Raw genomic sequence first — 15229 nt, forward strand, 5'->3', positions numbered from 1 at the left:
TCCTTCGGCGGATGAAAAAGCTTCATCACGTCAGATGGCCCGTCTGCCGCATTGTTTCAAGTTTGCATCTGCAGATGTTTGACCGGGCCATTTGTGGCGAGATAGCCAAGGCAGGAATAAGCCTGGCCCGTGCAATTCGGCTGCCAAGTGTTCTAACTTTCAACGTGATGCCGCTTTTTCAAAATTTAACCCCGAGAGGCGTCTGGTTTGCATCGATCGAGCCAGCTGAAAACTTGCTATGCTGTTTGCAAGCCGGTAAACTGTCCCCCACCAACCGCTCTTTCGATTAATGCCAAGCCACGGGGCACGTCTTTTTGCCAAGTTGGGGTTTTGTTGTTGTCATTCAGGCAAAAAGCAAAGACGGGAAAGAGCTGTGTGGAAATGACAGTTAAATGCGGTCTGCCAGCTTGCTCCCTCTCTCTCTCCCACTCTGTCGTTCTCTTTTAAGAGTCTCCTGCAGAAGTTTGTTTTTTCCAGTTCCAAATGATTCAAATAAATGGATTTCAGAGACTGAGCTCTTCAAAACAGACCAGCACCAGTCCAGAACTTAAGCTCCTGGGACTCCAGATAGGGAAGCTTCAATAGAAATATGAAATTATCCTGTTTCGATGTTTCAGAATGCACATCAAGAAAGATTTCGGCAATCAAGGGGATTGGGGAAGTGAGATTAGGGCCAAGAGAAGCACTTGAAGAAACTCAGTAAGTTTAACCTTGCCCAAAAATAACCTGGGAGATAGGGAAACTCTCTTCCAAAACCTAAAAGCCTTGGTACTACAGTGGTTTAAAGCACCCTGTTATTAACACAGCTGCCTGCAATTTACTGCTGGTTCGAATCTCTCCAAGGCTCAAGGTTGACTCAGCCTTCCATCCTTTCTAAGGTAGGTTAAATGAGGACCCAGTTTGTGGGGGCAATAAGCTGACTTTGTATAAATATACAAAAGGATGAAGGCTATTGCTTAACGCACTGTAAGCCGCCCTGAGTCTCCGGAGAAGGGCGGCATATAAATCAAATTAAATAAATAAAAAAAAAATAATAATGCCGAATTTAAAAAAAAATTAAATTATCCCAGATTGTAGCAAATGGGTTGGAATCAGGAATGGGTTTCACTTACCTTTGCTATCAGTTTGTTCACTTGTGCGCCACATCTGTGCATGCACAGAAGCTTCTGCACATGCGCAAACCATATTTGATGATGTCTGGGTGGGTGGGCGGAGCCTCCCACCACCGCTGCTACCGGTTAGCCCGAACCAGGGTGAACCAGTAGCAACCCACCACTGGTTGGAATCATCGAATGCCAGGGTGAAAAGGCTTTTGGAAAACATCTAGTATGACTGTGGAGATTCTCAATCATCCAGATCATGGTTGCCCCAAAGGTCTAGGAGATGACCAGACTGAGCCTGAAGGAGGGGTCAAACATGTCATAAGTCATGAGTCCCTGTGCATCTGCAAGAGATCTAAGTCCAGTACACCTTGAATGCCTCTCTTATCACCTGTGCATTTCCCTTGACTTGTTAGTTGGTCAGATTCTTGTAGAGAGCTTAAGCTTCCAATAAATCTTTATGCTCATTTAACTGCCTGGATCTCCCGATTTCCTCAGTGCTTGACATTAAGTGCTTTTTCCAAAAGGCAACTGGGCTTTCTTGAGTTTTTTTTCTTTGAAAATGTTTTGCTTCTCATCCAAGAAGAACTGAAGAAACGTTTTGGATGAGATGAGAAATGTTTTCAAGGAAAAAAAAATCCCAGTTGTCTTTTGGAAAAAAGCACTTTGGGGACATGTAGTGTAGTGTTTCCGAATCCCAGCAACTTCAAGATGTAGGGTCTTCAACTCCCAGAATTCCCCAGCTGGCAACTTTAAGACGTGTAGACTCCAACTTCTAGAATTTTGGCTGGGGAATTCTGGGAGTTGGAGGTTCACGTACCTTAAAAGGTGCTGAGATTGAGAAACTCTGGTCTAGTTGATTCATTGGCCAGTACAGGAACCCATTTGAAGACTTCTCACATTGGGAAGTCCTCACTAGTCCCATCTGTCTCATGACCAACTTTTCCAAGGCTTCTTATGATTCATTCCGTAACCCAGTTTTCTGCTCACACCAAGTGTCAGCATTCCGAGTAACACATCCAAAGAAATCAGAACTCCGAGGCAGGCATGTTCCTCAAAGAACATGTTTATTGGATACATCATATCGGAACAGCTAGTGGAAACCAACTCTTAAAAATTCCCGCGGTTACAGTGTAACTAAAAGAGTAAAAGTTTCCCTCCCCAAAGGACCCAGGTCCAGTTGTGAAATCTGAACCGGTTTGCCACCAGTTCGCTGGCCGTGCGTCATGGGTGAAATGCTCCCGGTTCGGACCGGCTCGGGCAAGTAGGTAGCGGAGATTGAGGCTAGTTCGCCAAACCGGGAGCAATGGCTGGCTGGCCACGCCCCCGAACCGATCCACGGCCCTCAGTCCTGCCATGCTTGCCTGCCTTCCATGCTGCCTTCCTGGCATCCCGGTGGCTAGCTTGCGAAGGCAGGCAAGCAGAAGCCCACATGGAAGGCAGGCAAGCATGGCAGGGCTGCGGGGAAGGAGCTAGCAGTTTACTGCCCCCCCCAAGCAGCGGCTTCCCTGCTCAGACCTGACAAGCTATGCAGCCATAGCAATGGGGTTGTTTTGTTCACTGCGGTGGTGCTTTGGGAGGGCAGGTGGACATATTCATTATAGTTGTCAGCTGCAGACGTCCGCCTGCCCTCCCAAAGCATCACCTCGGTGAACAAAACAATCCCATTGTGCTGTGCCTCCTTCTGCAGCCAAACGCGCCCAGCCGTGCATGCCCTTTCCTCAAAAGGGCTTTGCATGGGGTGCTTGGAGAGCGAGCGAGCGAGCATGAGAGCTCTCCAACCTCTGGTGTGTGTGTGTGTGTGTGTGTGTGTGCATGTGTGTGTGAGGGAGGGAGGGAGGGAGGGAGCGATCTGAAGCTGAGGCACCCAAACTTATGTAGCCACGCCCACAGAACCAGTAGAAAAAAAAATTAGATTTCACCCCTGTCGTGCATGCGTGCTGTGCGCCAAAATGTGTACTTCACATGGAAAAAGAAGACTTCCTAGGTAAGTGGAACAGCGAGGGAGGGAGAACAGCTGTGCCGCGCGATGTAGCTTCACTAGAAAGTAGGATTTCCTGCTAGCAAATATAAAAAGCGCAGCATAGCTGATCGTCGGAAATACCAGTTCGGACAAACCGGTAGCTTTTTTTTACTTCTGGTTCACTTGAACCGATAGTTTTTATCACTAATGGTTCGCCCGAACTGTGGCGAACCAGTAGCATTTCACCCCTACTCAGGTCACATTGTCCAATAGAAGCGGTTGGCAGGCTCCTTGGTCACTCCTGTTCCTCTTTAACTGCCATGTGATGGGATGACCTTGGTTCTCATGGGAGAGCGCTTTATTGTGTCTGCGAGATGATTTAGTTACGTATTTCCCTCTCATCCTCCCCCCCTAAGTACATGGCAACTATGAAGCAGCAAAAGATGGCTTCAGCAGGTTCGATTCTGAGTTGACACCAAGAATTTGGATTCTGTGATCAACATAGTCCTTCCCAACTCTTATTTTCTATGTTTCACACCATTGGTTGCAACTTGCACAGCCTTGTTGTTGTTAGTTGCAAAGTTGTGTCTGACCCATCACGACCCCATGGACATCGTTCCTCCAAGCCTTCCTGTCCTCTACCATCCTCTGGAGTCCATTTAAGCTCATGCCGACTGCTTCAGTGACTCCATCCAGCCACCTCGTTCTCTGCTGTCCCCTTCTTCTTTTGCCCTCCATCGTTCCCAGCATTAGGCTCTTCTCCAGGGAGTTCTTCCTTCTCATTAGGTGGCCAAAGGATTTGAGTTTCCTCTTCAGGATCTGGCCTTCTAAAGAGCAGTCAGGTTTGATCTCCTCCAGGACTGACCGGTTGGATCACTTTGCAGTCCAAGGGAATTGCAGGAGTCTTCTCCAGCACCAGAATTCAAGGGCCTCAATTCTTTGATGCTCAGCCTTCCTTATTGCACAGCCTAAGAGACACGTATCGCAGCAATTGCACACCAAGAGAGCCAACATGAGATCTCAGCAACCCTTCCATGCCTCTGTGTCTTTTCCAAGATTCTTCTGCACTGAAATGATCCAGCCACATGCAAGTTGATCGTCTCCAATTTTCCCTCTGGGCAAAGTGGCTTTTCTTGAACCATGGAAATGCATTAATCTGCAGTAAGGAAATCAAGATCAGGGTTCCTTATCTCCAAAGAGATTATGGAAAGCCACCAAGCACAAGATGGTTCCTCATATCATGCCAGTCCCTTAAGAGAGGAGGGATCTGAAGGAGAGAGGAAATGTGGAATTCAGAGTCTATGGCACTCTCCACAAGAATAATTTTCCAGATGGAAATTTGGTTTTTGGTTAGGTATCTGTTTAGGATTAATGTACTAAGGCGTGCATCGAATAGAAAAACCAGCTTCTCAAATGGAGTGCTCCTGATCGCAGCAAATGAAAGGAATAAATTTAAATTAAAGTCAAATCCGAGTTGGGAGTGAGGCAGGCTAAGACTGATGGCCTGAATAAGAACATTTATTTGGATTCATTACATGGCTAGAAAATAATTATTCCCTTGTTAAAGTTCGTACATCACCTTTGCAGGCCAAGGGCCGAGAACATTTTGCTCTTGATAATGCCTGGCTAAAGAGCCAGTTTTACGCTCTTTAAATTCTGATAATCCTGCCTCTATTTTTTTTTAATCAATGCAAGCTTGCTCTTCCCTGCCCAGTCATTGGTCAAAGAGTTTAACCTTTGGATGTACAGATCAGTGGTGGAATTCAATTTTTTTTACTACTGGTTCTGTGGGCGTTGCTCGGTGGGCGTGGTGTGACTTTGTGGATGTGGCTTGGTGGGCATGGCAGGGGAAGGATACCACAAAATCCCCATTCCCTCCCCACTCCTGGGCCCAGCCAGAGGTGGTATTTGCTGGTTCTCCGAACTACTCAAAATTTCTGCTGCCGGTTCTGCAGAACCTGCTGAATTTCACCCCTGGCACAGATAGTCCTTGACTTACAACCATTTGTTTAAGCAACCATTCAAAATTACAATGGCACTAAAAAAAAAAAAAGACTTACAACCTGTCCTCACAATGATGACCCTTGGAGCATCCTCACAGTCCCTTGATCAAAATTGGGGCGCTTGGAACTGGCGTGTATTTATGACGGTTGCACTGTCCCGTTCTGACCCAGCCTCCACAACTAGGGACAAGACATTTACTTATGAGTAAAACAACCCCCTTTTTATCACAGGCCAGTACCAGTCTTTTATTCACATGGATAAACAAAAATAAAATAAAAATCAAACGTAATTAGTCCCAACGAAACCTGGGTTTAGCCAAGGAACCTGAATTGCTTGCTGTATGCTAGAAATGAATGATTGTCTGAGACAACCAGCTTCTCCCAAACCCCTCCTATTTATTTCCCAGGCAGGGAGGGGCTGGCTATTGTCAGTGTCTGCCTCTCCCCGAGAGCCGGCTTATTGCTTTCCTTAGCTCTCCTCTCCTTTCCTCTCTGCACATATGTGCATCTGGAATGGGCCCCATCTGTTCCTCCCCCTCACTCAGCTCAGGCCCCAAAGACAGATGCCTCTCCACCTGGGGGAGGACGGAAGGGCCCGGCTCTGCCTCTGTCTCTGATGCTGCTTCCTTATCAGAGCCTTCCAAAGACTCTGAAGCCAGCCTAGGCCCTCCATCAACCTCCTCCTTGTCTGACTCTGCAGATAGCTCTGTTGGCAACCGACTGGCCACAACATGTCTTTGGGTCATCTGATCTCCATTTGCAACCTTCCCAGACAGCTTCTGACAAGCAAAGTCAGTGGGAGCAGTTGGATTTGCTTAACAACCTCACAGTTCACTTAACAACTGCTTAACAACAGTGGACAAAAACAACCATCAAAACAAGCTATGACCCATTTAACAGCTGCCTTGCTTAGCAATGGAAATTTTGGTCTCAATTGGGGTCGTAAGCTGAGGACTATCTCTCGGGGTGGGGGGAATCAGACTGTTTTTCAACATAACCAATACCGTGTTTCCCCGAAAATAAGATCCTGTTTTTTATTTTTTTGAACCCCAAAATAAGCACTCGGCCTTATTTTCAGAGATCGTCTTATTATTTTGGGATGCATGGAGCAAGATGGGGCTCCTCTTGCCATCTTAACTGATTTCCAGCTCTGCATTTAAATATTTTTGGGGAGGGCTTATTTTCGGGGGGAGGCTTATTTTAGCACATGTGCTCAAAAGCCCAATTGGGCTTATTATTGGGGAATGTCTTATTTTTGGGGAAACAGGGTACCTTTCTCATGATGTGCATGTCTGCCTTGACAGGCCCACCCGTGACAGTGACGAGGAAGAGGATGATGAGAAGAAGGGCAAAGGTTGCACCCTCCAGTACCAGCATGCGATGGTGCGTGTCCTGACCCAGTTTGTGGCCGAATCATCTGACCTTGGAGGACAGCTGACCTACTTGCTTAGCTCTGAATGGCAGTTTGACATCACAGACCTAGTGGCTGATTTCATGAAGGTGGAAGAGTCCAAAGTAGCCAAACTACAAGGAGGCCGAGTTTTGATCGGTCGTGAACAAGGGATTACGACTGTTCAGGTACAATGCAAAACCCCAACTTTTCTGCATGAATCTAAAGACAACGGGTGTGTGTGTGTGTGTGTGTGTGTGTGTGTTTTGAATTACCAGATTGGGAGCTTTATTATCAGGCATCAGTTCTTACCTGGCTGAAAGAGTGGGTAAATCTGAAGATTATTAATATTGGAGGGACACATGTCAGAGTTTGTTGCAATAATCAAATCCAGAAAGCACACATAGATAACTGATTCAGCAGGATTCATTAACTTCTCTTTATATACATAATAACACATGAATAAATGTACAATACCAATAGTGGTTCTTCCAACGTGTTAGAGAGGAGAGATCAGTTTTCAGTTCAGAGTTCAGAGCAGACTAGTTTCATTTTACAGCTGAGCACAGAGCTAAGCCACACTCAGACTTCTTGCTTAAGTTTCTGTTTCCAAACAGCCCTCATTGGCTGATCCAGTTGCTATGCCTATTCATTGGCTGACCTTGTTACCATGTCTCTGCCAGTTCAGGAATATTCTGATAACACAATCTTCAACTGGGGGGGACGGACACTTTTTTGTAGGATGAGAAGAATAAAATATATAGATACTTCCAAAGACATTATGTAAGAAATGCACTACTTTTAGTGTGGGAAAAAGTTACAACAACAACAACAATAACAACATCAACAAAAACTATAGGAAAATACCAGTCTGGCTTTCTACAAGGGAAGCACTGATACATCCAAATGTTATTAACTTGGTAGTTATTAGAGCCTTGGTAGTACAGTGGTCTAAAGCACCCTGTTATTAAGACCAGCTGCCTGCAATTACTGCAGGTTCGAATCTCGCCAGGCTCAAGGTTGACTCAGCCTTCCATCCTTTCTAAGGTAGGTAAATTGAGGACCCAGTTTGTGGGGGCAATAAGCTGACTTTGTATAAAATATACAAAAGGATGAAGGCTATTGCTTAGCACATTGTAAGCCGCCCTGAGTCTCCGGAGAAGGGCGGCATATAAATCAAATTAAAAAAAAAAAAAACCTTAGAAAGAATTGTAATATGCAAAGGTATCTTAAATGAAGATGGGGAACTGAAAATGACACAGGAATTGCAAAATCAAGGAACAGACCTAGCATGGTGGCCATACTTGCAAATACAATCAAGATATATGAAAGATGCAAAGACACATGGATTCAATAAAGAGCCAACAGTACTTAATCAGATATTTTTATCTGATGGACGGATGAAAAATTAATAAAGAAAATGTATACTCATTTATTAAGTTATAAAATGGAATATCAACAGGTGAAAGAAACGATGATAGCGTGGGCAAAAAACTTTGGATACACTACACTGGACCCAACCTTGATAGAACATGGACCACACCTTACTGAACATTGAGAAGAGCTTAAAAAGGCAAATGAAACCAATGGTGGCCCTGAAGACACATTAGCTGAGCTGTGAAATTGGGGGATGTTTTAGAAATCGCATCCTGCTAAGGTAATCAAGCAGGTTTGCAGGCAATCAGTCTGAAGGCTGAAAATTGGAAGATAAGTTGAGTATTCAAGAAAAAGTTGAGACGTGTTCAACTTTCAAAAGTTCTAAGAAGGCCTCCAAATTCTACCTTCTTGCTTGGGAGTCAGTTCTGTTGAAACTCAATGAGATGTCCAAGCGGACATGTAAGGGTGATAGAGTAACACTGTCTTTTCTGTAAGCTAAACCTGTGATAGGTTTGGGGCAGTATTGAAATACTTGAGAGAGTTTGAATTTTGCAACGGCCACTTTAATTGGGAGGCGAACTTTCTCTAAGTGGACCGGGGTGAAATGCTACTGGTTTGGGCCGGTTCTCCAGAACCAGTAGTAAAAAATGCTTTAAAAAGTAAAAAAAAAAGTTCCGAGGATCACACAGCACAGCTGATTGTTGCACAGCTGATCTTTGGAATTTTTTATTTTTTAAGCATTTTTTTTACTACCGATTCTCCAGAACCGGTAGTTGAAAAATGCTTTAAAAAGTAAAAAAAAAAGTTCCAAGGATCGCGCAGCACAGCCAGAACTGGTAGTTAAAAAATGCTTTAAAAAGTTTTTTTTAAAAAAAAGTTCAGAAGATCAGCTGTGCGACAATCAGCTGTGCAGCGTGATTTATATCCGCTAGAAACCAGGAAATCCTACTCTCTAGCGAATCTAAATCATGCAGCACAGCTGTTCTCCTCCCCTGCTCTTCTACTTACCTTTGCAGACTCTGAAAAGGCTTCTTAGTGCCTGCGGTGAGCACGCATGCGCATGAAGCATGAGTTTGGTGCGCATGCGCACAAAGAGCGGATGCGCACGCAAAGTGAACTGGAAGCAGACTTCAGAGCATTTCACCCCTGAAGTGAACCCGCTGAATGATGGCTCTGAAGATCCCAATTCTTGCTTAAAAATCACTGTCCGACTCTTTTAGGTTGAGCAATGTGAGTTTTCACCCTCTTTTTCCGTATTCACATTTTAAGGTCCTTTCTCCTCTGTCCGATTCCATTCTGGCTGAGAAGACCGTGATCGTACTGGAGGACAGAGTGACCATCACGGACCTCGGAGTACAACTGGTGGCGGGCCTGTCCTTGTCTCTCCAGACAAATAAAGGGAATAAGAGATTGATGGTGGCCACAGCCTCTGCTTCGGATATTCTTCACGCTGCTAAACAGGTAGGAAGGATTGAGGGATCATCAGCCATTGGAAACATAGAGGAATATTATATTTCCCTGAAAACGAGATTGTAAGATAAACATCCGGAGTAACCAGGGTGTTAAATGCAAAGGACAAACTTGTACATCGTCCAGACTGGAGTGAGTCTGCCTGCCTGCCTGCCTCTATATTCATCCATCCATCCGTCCGTCCGTCCGTCCGTCCGTCTGTCTGTCTGTCTGTCTGTCTGTCTATCTGTCTCTCTGTCTCTCTGTCTCTCTGTCTCGTCTCATCTATCTATCTATCTATCTATCTATCTATCTATCTATCTATCTATCTATCTATCATCTATCTATCATTGTCTATCTATCTATCTATCTATCTATCTATCTATCTATCTATCTATCTATATCATCTGTCTATCATCGTCTGTCTATCTATCTATCTATCTATCTATCTATCTATCTATCTGTCTATCTATTTGTCATTATCTATCTATCTTGTCTATCTATCTATCTATCTATCTATCTATCTATCTATCTATCTATCAGATAATCTAACAATATCTGTCTGTCTGTCTGTCTGTCTATCTATCTATCTATCATCCATCATCTATCTATCTATCTATCTATCTATCTATCTATCTATCTATCTATCTATCTATCATGTTTCCCCTAAAATAAGACCCTGTCTTATATTTTTTTGAACCCTGAAATAAGTGCTTGGCCTTATTGCTATGCACTCAAAAGCCCGATTGGGCTTATTATCAGGAGATGTCTTATTTTGGGGGAAAACAGGGTATCTTATCTTATCTATCTATCTATCTATCTATCTATCTATCTATCTATCTAATCTAATCTAATCTAATCTAATCTACCTATGTAATCTATCATATTTCTAAACCGCCCATCGCAAAGGAACTCTGAGCAGTATACAACAAAACACTAAAATAGAAAACAGTATCTAACAAAATTAAACTAGTGTATCATCTAGACCTTCTCAAGCAAATTCCTGCAAACTTGCTTTCCAGATCTATAGCTCCGACTGACAAACTAGCAAGGAGGTGTTCAGAGCAGCAGTGAAGCCATCTCAAGTATTGGGTTGTGGAAAAAAAATATGCTAAGCCCTTGTCCCTTCCACCCTAATGACAAAATTCGACCATAAAATAGAGTGAGAACTACAAAAGTATGGATTTTTGGTATATCAGGTGCACTGATTGGAAAACTGGAAACAAGCCAGGATGATCAATGGGAAATTTTTTGCCCAGTTTTTCAGATAATTGCCTCAAAAAAAAAAAAAATGAAGCGAGGAATCAAAGGTACATTATTTCAAAGAATTAGGCAGGCTTGGGAAAAAAACAACAACATTTGGACAGGTAATTTCAGGCAAAGAGGTCAGATTGATTTCAGGATGCCTCATTTATTAAAGTGGTTGGGATGCAAATCATCAGATAGCTTATAGGCAAAATGCATTCTGAGACATGCGGATGGAAAGATTATGTTAAAATGGAGCATTCATTCTTTTAAAAGCCACTTGTGTGCCAAGCAATTTCCAGCTGGTTGTTTTAAAAACAAACCAGTGTAGCAGACTCTTTGGGATCACTGTCTTATCCACTTTAACATCTGTATACTGTATATATATATTTTTATTCCACGTAATCTAAAGGTTTTTTTTTAAAAAAAAAAATTGTATACCTTTTCTGCAAACATTCTGCTCCATTATCGGCGGAATCTCCCCTCCCAAAGTGAATGAAAATAAAAGCGTTCTCTGCAATCCTGTGTGAAAACACCACATTGACTATCAAGTTTTGAGGAGGTGGGGAAGGAAAGAAAGAATTTGATTAAAATTTTAATACTGCAAAAATCTGTTTTATTGCCGCTTCACTTCCTGCCCTTGTTTGTGGTTTGACCGACAATGAAAGCAGACTGATTCCCCTGAAGAGAAGAAACAGCAGATTTTTCAAATGGGTTGTTAGTCGTGAAGTCGTGTCTGACCCAGCGCGACACAACTGGACAATATTCCTCCAGGCCTTCCTGTCCTCTACCATCCTCTGGAGTCCATTAAAACTCACTCCTACTGTTTCAATGACTCCATCCAGCCACCTTGTTCTCTGTAATCCACTTCTTCTTTTGCCCTCAATTGTTCCCAGCATTAGGCTCTTCTCCAGGGAGTCTTTCCCTCTCATTAGGTGGCCAAAGTATTTGAGTTTCATCTTCAGGATCTGGCTTTCTAAAGAGCAGTCAGGGTTGATCTCCTCTAGGACCGACCAGTTTGATTGCCTTGCAGTCCAAGGGACTCGCAGGAGTCTTCTCCAGCACCATAGTTCAAAGGCCTCCATTCTTTGGCCTTCTCAGCCTTCCTTGTGGTCCAATTTTCAACTAGAAGATTAATTCATTTCAAGATAGATGGATGAATAGAGAGATAGATAGATAGATTAAATAGATGTTGCTGTTAGTTGCAAAGTTGTCTCCCACCCATTGTGACCCCATGGACAACATTCCTCCAGGCCTTCTTGTCTTCTACCATCCTCTGGAGTCCATTAAAACTCACACCTACTGCTTCAGTGACTCCATCCAGCCACCTCATTCTCTGCCATCCCCTTCTTTTGCCCTCAATCATTCCCAGCATTCCCAGTCAAACAGGAGCCTGAGTGGCATAGGAGGCTAATGCCTCCTACTAAGGCAGCATTTAACATCCAGCTGCCTGCAATTACTGTGAGTTCAATTCTCACCAGGCTCAAGGTCGACTCAGCCTTCCGTCCTTTCTAAGGTGGGTAAAACGAGGACCCGGTTTGTGGGGGCAATAAGCTGACTTTGTATAAAATATACAAAAGTATGAAGGCTATTGCTTAACACATTGTAAGCCGCCCTGAGTCTCCGGAGAAGGGCGGCATATAAAAATAAATAAATAAATAAATAAATAAATAAATAAATAAATAAATAAATAAATAAATAAATAAATAAATCCTTCCTTCTCATTAGGTGGGAAACTGGGAAAACCATAGCCTTGACTATATGCACTTTTGTTGGCAGGGTGATGTCTCTGCTTTTTAGAATGCTGTCTAGATTTGCCATAGCTTTCCTCCCAGGAGCAACCGGCTTTTAATTTATTGGCTGTAGACCCCATGTGTAGTGATCTTGGAGCCCAGGAAAATAAAAGCTGTCACTACCTCCATTTCTTCCCCATCTATTTGCCAGGAATTGAGATGGCTGGGAGCCATGATTTTAATGGGTCATCTAGAAGACCCCAAATGGCACCAAGGTTTTTCCAACTCCTTGAGACCCCCAACTCTAAATCTGTTCAGTGTTCCTTGTGAAGGTGTACTATTTCTCAAAACCCCAAGGATCCAATCAATATTCTCTTGCTTCTAACCTAATCTCATTCATAACCATTTGCCTGACAAGAAAGTTGGGTCAATATCAAGAGTGAAGGACTAATTAAATCTATTCATTGCTAAGAGACTATGCCCAGGAACCTTCTCAACTAATGCTTAGCACCAGCTAGGAGTTAGATGAAGGTCCACAGAATTCAAAGGAAGTTGGACTTAGTTTGCTTGTGACTATGTAGGGATTCTAGGCTGATTCCTCTTTTACCTCCACCTTACTCTTTCCCCTACAGTTATAATGAACTGAACTGAATTAAATGGTGTAGACCAGGGGTGTCAAACTCAATTTCATTGAGGACCACATCAGGGTTGTGTTTGACCTCTAGGGGCTGGGGTGGGCTTGGCCAGCTTGACTTTACTAGTGTCGGGGGTGCCTGTGGCAGCCCGAGTGCTCTGCCAGCAAAAATGAGTTCCTGAGCTCCGTTTTTGGCTGCGACTGCCTCCTACAACCCTCTGCCAGTGAAAACGGCAGTCGGGAGAGCTGCATGGGGCCCTCGTGAGCTCCGTTTTCACTGGCAGAGGCACCACAGGCCACTACTTTGCTGTTTCTAGGTCATCCCTGTAGGCCAGATCTACACCTCACAGGGTGGATTCGGCCTCCCGGCCTCAAGTTTGACACTCCTGGTATAGATTCATCCATTCTCTTTACCCCTTACATTTCTCTGCTCCTTTTCTCTCTCTCACTGTAGGAAGCGGTGCTCAGCACTTGGCTTTTATTCAGCGATGGAACCGTGACCCCTTTAGATATCTACGACCTGAAGGATTTCTCCCTGGTGGTCACCTCCCTGGATGAAATGGTGGTGTCTGTGCATCAAAGGCAGGAAGACGACTGGCCGATAGTGGTGGCCGAAGGTGAAGGCCAAGGACCGTTGATTAAAATAGAACTGGTGATCAGTGAGGCATGCCAGAAGTCCAAGCGGAAGAGCAGCTTGGCTGTTGGGAAAGGGAACATCAAGGTGAAATTTGGCCGAAAGACATCCGAGCACAAGAATGGCAAAGATTCAGAGAGTGGTTTTAAAAGCAATTCGATAGAAAGCTCCTTGGAAGGGCAGGACTGGTCCATGAATCGGGATGAATTGGCCAACTCAAACGGAAGCTCTAAGTCTCTCATCCATCCAATTAATTCTGATGGAGAGGAACACCTTGGAAACGATTCTCTTACCTCTACGAGCTTTCCCACCCAAGAGGCTGTCCCGAGACAGAATAACCCCAGCGACCTCACCTTGGTTTCCAGGGGTTTAACCGATCTGGAGATCGGGATGTACGCCCTCCTTTGCGTCTTCTGCTTAGCCATCTTGGTCTTCTTAATCAACTGCGTGGCATTCGCCTGGAAGTACCGCCACAAGCGTTTCACCATCAGCGAGCAAGGGAACATCCCCCACTCCCATGATTGGGTGTGGTTGGGCAACGAGGTTGAGCTGCTGGAGAGTCCCGTGGACATTTCTCTCCCCTCTGATGAATGCACCACCATCCTGGACCGCGGGATGCTTTTTGAAGAGAGCAACTTTCTCCTCAACGGAAGTTCTCAGAAGAGCTTCCACAACCAGATCCTTCGGTCTTCTGACTACGATTGCGACAAGGACTACAGAAATGAACCTATAAACCCTCCCGGGCCCAAGCGGAAGAGGGTTAAATTCACTTCCTACACCACCATCCTGCCCGAAGATGGTGGCCCTTACACCAACTCCATTCTCTTTGACAGTGATGATAACATCAAATGGGTATGCCAAGATATGAACTTAGGGGATTCCCAGGAATTTAGAGACTATATGGAAAGACTTCAGGACCATATGTAAAACACACACACACACACACACACACACACACACACAGAGAGAGAGAGAGAGAGAGAGAGAGAGAGAGAGAGAGAGACAAGCAAACATACACAGAAACACACACTTATACATATATAAATATATATAAAACAAAAACACAATTATCTTTTTATGTTTGTATTCACCTTTATGCCTTCTGTTTTATGGACGATGGAGCCACAAAACCCAGCCACTGATGGGGGGGAACACTTCTCCAGATTGAGGAGATCTGGGGGGCAGGGGGCTCACGATGGCCGTGAGATGGAAGTGCCACCCCGGCTGTGTTTCTCTTTCATTGGATACCAAACAGCTACCTACAAATATCGGAAAAACACAATGAACATTTTTTTTTGTACGCCACCAGAAACTTTGCGATAGCCAATCCTGTTCAGCTCAAGACAAAGATGATGGGTTGGTCCGTTAACGTTTTTCACACGATGGAAAAAAAAAACATTTTGGAGACTGGGGTGGGGTGGGGTGGAGTTGATTTCTTTTTTTCTTTTTTTCCCCTCCCCTAGAAAATCTTTGTAGAAGCACAGTCAAGATTCTGTCTTCATAGCCGGAATCCACCTTCCTTGTAAAAAAAATGAGAACAAAATAGCCCGTTGGTCCAACACAGGCCAACCTACCCTTTTAATTACATTTTTTTAATACGGTTCATTTGTTTCGCAGTATTTGTTTAAAGAACTTTCTTGATTTTTAAAATAAATTGGGAAGGGGCAGAGGACGTGGGATGGGGATGGGGGGTATTTCCCG

General features: G+C 44.2%; 1 protein-coding gene across 1 annotated transcript in view; it reads left to right on the plus strand.

Moving 5' to 3' along the window:
• Positions 1 to 14455, plus strand: part of LOC139321820 (transmembrane protein 132B-like) — a 259956-nt gene extending 245501 nt beyond the window's left edge. The window contains 3 exon segments of the mRNA XM_070950725.1: positions 6371 to 6644; positions 9103 to 9294; positions 13349 to 14455. Coding sequence (XP_070806826.1) covers positions 6371 to 6644; positions 9103 to 9294; positions 13349 to 14455 — 1573 coding nt within the window.
• Positions 14456 to 15229: the final 774 nt, after the last annotated feature.

Source organism: Pituophis catenifer, unplaced genomic scaffold, assembly GCF_029215685.1.
Source record: "Pituophis catenifer annectens isolate HBS135680 unplaced genomic scaffold, rPitCat1.0.hap2 SCAF_10, whole genome shotgun sequence".
NCBI lineage: Eukaryota > Metazoa > Chordata > Lepidosauria > Squamata > Colubridae > Pituophis > Pituophis catenifer.